Raw genomic sequence first — 5,053 nt, forward strand, 5'->3', positions numbered from 1 at the left:
CAAAAGAAAGCTCCCAATTTGGTGAAGTTAGGATTGAAGCTTCTATTAGCTTCTTCTTCAAAGCTTCAAAAGCTTGCATGTATTGTTCATCAAATACAAATTTCATCTTCTTCTCTAGAAGACTGCGCATGGGCCTTGCAATCTTAGAGAAATCCTTGATGAATCTCATGTAGAAACCAGCATGACCCAAAAAACTTCGCACCCTTTTAACAGAAATTGGGAGAGGTAGCTTTTCGATTACTTCAACTTTGGCACGATCAACTTCCAGCCCTCTCTTTGACACCTTATGACCCAACACAATCCCTTCCTTCACTAAGAAATGATATTTTTCCCAATTTAGGACGAGATTCATTTCCTCGCATCTAGCTAGCACCCTGTCTAAATTCTCCAAACACCTGTCAAAAGACTCCCCAAATACTGAGAAGTCATCCATGAATATTTCCACAAAATCTTCAACCATATCATGGAAGATAGCCATCATGCATCTTTGGAAATTGGCTGGAGCATTGCATAGCCCAAATGGCGTTCTCTTGAAAGCATATGTCTCACACGGGCAAATGAATGTAGTTTTCTCCTGGTCCTCTACTGTATCACTATTTGGTTGTATCTTGAATAGCCATCCAGGAAATAATAATATTCTTGTTCAGCCAATCTGTCCAACATCTGATCAATAAAAGGGACCGGGTAGTGATCCTTTATGGTAGCTTCATTCAATTTTTTGTATTCCATGCATATTCGACATCCTGTCACTGTCCTGGTTGGAATCAACTCATTTCTTTCATTAGTGATCACCGTCATGCCTCCTTTTTTAGGCACACACTGAACTGGGCTGACCCACTAATTGTCTGAANTGTATTCCATGCATATTCGACATCCTGTCACTGTCCTGGTTGGAATCAACTCATTTCTTTCATTAGTGATCACCGTCATGCCTCCTTTTTTAGGCACACATTGAACTGGGCTGACCCACTTATTGTCTGAAATTTGATAGACAATACCCGCATCCAGCCATTTGATCACCTTCTTGCGCACCACATCTTTCATCACTGGGTTTAGCTTGCGCTACGGTTGCACAATTGACTTGTGCCCCTCCTCCATGAATATCCTGTGCATGCATAAAGTTGGGCTGATGCCATGTATGTCAGCCATTTGCCATTTTATCGCCCTTTTCCTCCTCCTCAATATTTTTAGAGATGCCTCAACCTACGATTCAGACAAAGCAGAAGAAAGGATTACAGGTAAAGATTAATTAGAACCTAAGAATGCATACTTGAGATGAGAAGGGAGAGCCTTTAACTCCAACTTTGGTGCTTCCTCAATTGGAGGCTTCAGAGGTGGTCCAGGACTCTATTTAATAGCTCCACAAACTTGCAAAGCATATTCACATTCGGGACATTTAGGATGTTAGCCAACTCCTGGGCTACAACATCTCCCTCAATGTCATGCCCAATTAGCACTTTCTCTAAAGGGTCTTGGGCTTCAACATATTTAGATGCCATAGCTTCATCAATGACTGTAATTACAAACAGCTCCTCATATATTGCAGGCAGCTTCATTGTCTTGTATACATCAAATACCTCGACCTTGTCATGAGCCCTCATTGTGAGTCTACCGGCTGCCACATCAATTAATGCACCTACGGTGGCTAGTAATAGGCGTCCCAAAAAAAATGGGACCTCTGGGTCAGGCTCAAAATCCAGAATGACAAAGTCCACGGGGAAAATCAGAGTTCCCACTTGAACCAAGATGTCTTCAATAACACCATCTGGCCTTGACACTGAACGGTCCGCTAACTGTAATATAATGATTGTGGGCTTGGGTTTTCCTAGTCCCAATTTAAGAAACATAGAAGTAGGCATTAAATTGATACTTGCACCCAAATCGCACAAACCTCTTGCCTCAACATATTTGCCAATCTGTATCTGAACAGTGAAACTTCCTGAATCTTTCAACTTAATTAGGAGCATGTTCTGGATCCTAGAACTGTACTCCTCCGTGAGTGCTACTGTTGCATATTCAGACAATCTGCTCTTGTTCGATACCACATCTTTCACATATTTGGCATACTTAGGAATGCCCTACAACACATCTATCAAAGGCAAGTTAACATGTACCTGTTTAAGCATTTCAATAAACTTACCAAAACATTCCTCCTCCTTTTGTATCCTGAATTTCTGTGGGAATGGAGGAGGTGGTTTTACTTTTGGTTTCTCATTCACCCTTTGTTCACTTGATTTTGCTTCATCTACATGTGTTCTTTTTTCATCAGCTACCTTTTCCTTTGGCATCAACTCCTCCAATGGAAGACCACTCCGAGTGCTCACAACATTTACTTGCTTCGGGTTCGGGTCGGTATTTCCCAGCAAACCCTCTTGTGGTCGGGAATTTTGAGCACTAGCAAACTGCCCAAACTGCTTTTCCAAGTTCTGAGTCGCCAATTGATTATTTCAAACATTTGCTGCCAATTTAGCTTGATCCGCCATGATTTGTTTTAGCATGTCTTTCACACTCATATCACTTTGCTTGACAGCTTGTTGATTACCAAGATTTTGCTATTTCCATGGCTTTGTTGATGGTATTGTTGTTCACTACTCTGTGGTATGTATTGGTTCTGTCCTTGATGTTGGTTTGATTGCCACCCCATAAAAGTTTGGGTGGTTCCGCCAGCTTGGGTTGTAGGTATTTCCATAACTTTGGTGATTTCCTTCTTGATGAGCATTACCTACAAAATGAACAGACTCTGGGTTTGCTCCACATACCTCAACTCTGTGATCTCCACCTCCACATACTTCACACCAAGTTTGTGGTTGATGTACCACATTAACTTGGGCTTATTGTTGTCCTAGTGACATGTTGCTAAAATGAGTAGTCATCATATTCTGCATTGCTGCGATTTGTGCTGACAAAGTTGTCACTGCATCCATTTCTAACACTCCAGCAGTCTTCTGTACGACCGGTTAAGCTCCTCCGCCATTCGACTCGGGGTTACCCTGTGAAATTCTATTAAGTAATGTAAACAGCTAAGCATATTTCTTCTCCAAAGCTTGTCCACCTACAGCATAATCAAGTAAAATTTTTGTGTTTGGTTCCAACCCTTCAATGAAGGTGTGGACCAACATTTCATTAGCTTGATAGTGATGTGGGCAGCTTAGCAGCAGGGTCTTAAACCTATCCCAAGCATGGTACAAGTTTTCCCCTCCTTTCTGTCGGAAGCTTAATATGTCGCTTCTCAGCTTGGCTGTTTTACCGGATGGAAAAAACCTTATCAAAAACTTTCGGGCAAGATCATCCCAAGTTGTTATGGAATTTGTGGGCTCAGAGTTCAGCTATCTTTTTGCTTCCCCCAGCAGAGAAAAAGGGTAAAATGTGAGCCTCACATAATCAGAGTTCACTCTCGTTGGAATGTATGTGTCACTGATCTCAAGGAAATTCTGGATAGGCACTCGTGGGTCTTCATGAGATAGAATCGTGAACTGCCCGTTTATGTGCAATAGTTGCACCACGTTCCGCTTCAATTCAAACCTCCCATCAGGTGCAGGTTTCTGGATACTTGAGGTAACATTGGTGGTTCGTGGGATTGCCACATCCCTCACTTTCATTTCTGCCATCATTACCGATGGGTCTTGATCCTTCCTTTCTTCTGAAGTTTCTGATTCACTAGCCACAAGAGGTACAGGATAAGTGAGTCATTTTTGCCTTCTACGATAACAAACAAATATCTCTGGTTCAGCTAAAGGCTCTACCAAGTCCTGGTTGTCTTCTAGTGTGCAAACCTGACACAACCTGTGAAATGAAGAGCCAAGATCAAGTTGTCAACACTTTTACAAATAATTTAGACCCTCAAAAATTAGATATCTGTCGATTTTAAAGTCCCCGGCAGCGGCGCCAAAAACTTATTGCATCCAAAAGCACACGCAAGTGCACGTGGTCACTCAAGTAGTATCGCGACTCTTTCGAGCCAGATTATCGAATCCAAGGGACTTCAAATCATGGTTTGCAGCATAACCCGATTTCTAGTATAAAATTACTTTATCCTAGCATTCGACAGACTAACATCATTATGGATTTGCAATGTTCATTTTACGATCATGGTCCCCCAACCTCTAATCGCCTACCACCATTGACAGCCTAACTACATTATTGAGCGGGGATAGACATGAACCAATGGCGAAGCATTAAGCTATCTTCTTGCATATTAATCAAGCGCGGTATATAGGTATAAGACTATCCTATCTACAAAACACTCTAATTTTACTCTAGAATTAACACACTTCTCATATTCTTTGGTCTATCCCTCAATTCATCTTCCGAGTTCAAGAGCAGAAAACAAGTGTATCTTAATGTTGATCATGTATTAAGATAGTTAAACAAGAATGTAAGCATAAATCACAAGAAAGCCTATCTCATGCTAGAAACAAATACTAATATACCATTAATTATAGCTGCAACCCTAGAAAAAGAGACTTTAGCTACTCAGAGAACAAAAGATCATCAAGTAATGTTTGTGGATCATGAAAAAGTTTACAAAAATGAAGGAGTAGAAGAAAAGCCCTAGAAAGGGTTAGCCAAATCGCTACTCTCCCGTCTATATAAAACTGAATATCCAATGAAATAATACACTTAAAATATTTATAGTTTAAAATAAAACACGTGGCCAATTTCTAATGTCCAGGTCCGCGACACAGACCTGTTCCCTCGCCTATAGTTGCATGCAGATGAACCCTCTCTGCGACGCGCTCCCATCGCGCACTCTACTGATAAGTGGAATTTCCATTTCTGCATACGCATTTTGGGCTCCGTGACGCGGAGATGCTCCTTCGTGGTGTATTCTCCAGCTTCTTGCCCTTTTTCTCTGAAACTTCGTCTTTTATTTTCCGACCTCTAACCAAGTGCCCTATTTTGGCTCGTTCTTCTATGCTTTTCACCGTGAAACATCTAATCATATTGGTTAGAAGAATAGACATCACAAGACCCTCAAAACTTAATTTCGACTACTAAAAATGCTTTCAACTTAGCTATATATATGGGATAAATTGGTTATCAGGTGCATAAA

The 5,053-nt window shown here is 41.1% G+C and overlaps 1 protein-coding gene across 1 annotated transcript; it reads right to left on the bottom strand.

Annotated features, from left to right (window-relative positions):
- Window positions 1–1,328: 1,328 nt before the first annotated feature.
- Window positions 1,329–3,608, bottom strand: LOC125864138 (uncharacterized). Its single transcript, XM_049544067.1, has 3 exons — window positions 3,378–3,608; window positions 2,115–2,426; window positions 1,329–2,078 (listed from the first exon to the last, which is right to left on the bottom strand). Exons 1-3 carry the CDS (start codon window positions 3,606–3,608, stop codon window positions 1,329–1,331), a joined length of 1,293 nt encoding a protein of 430 aa, XP_049400024.1.
- Between the last annotated feature and the right edge of the window lie 1,445 nt (window positions 3,609–5,053).

Source organism: Solanum stenotomum, chromosome 5 (assembly GCF_019186545.1).
Source record: "Solanum stenotomum isolate F172 chromosome 5, ASM1918654v1, whole genome shotgun sequence".
Classification (NCBI taxonomy): Eukaryota; Viridiplantae; Streptophyta; class Magnoliopsida; order Solanales; family Solanaceae; genus Solanum; species Solanum stenotomum.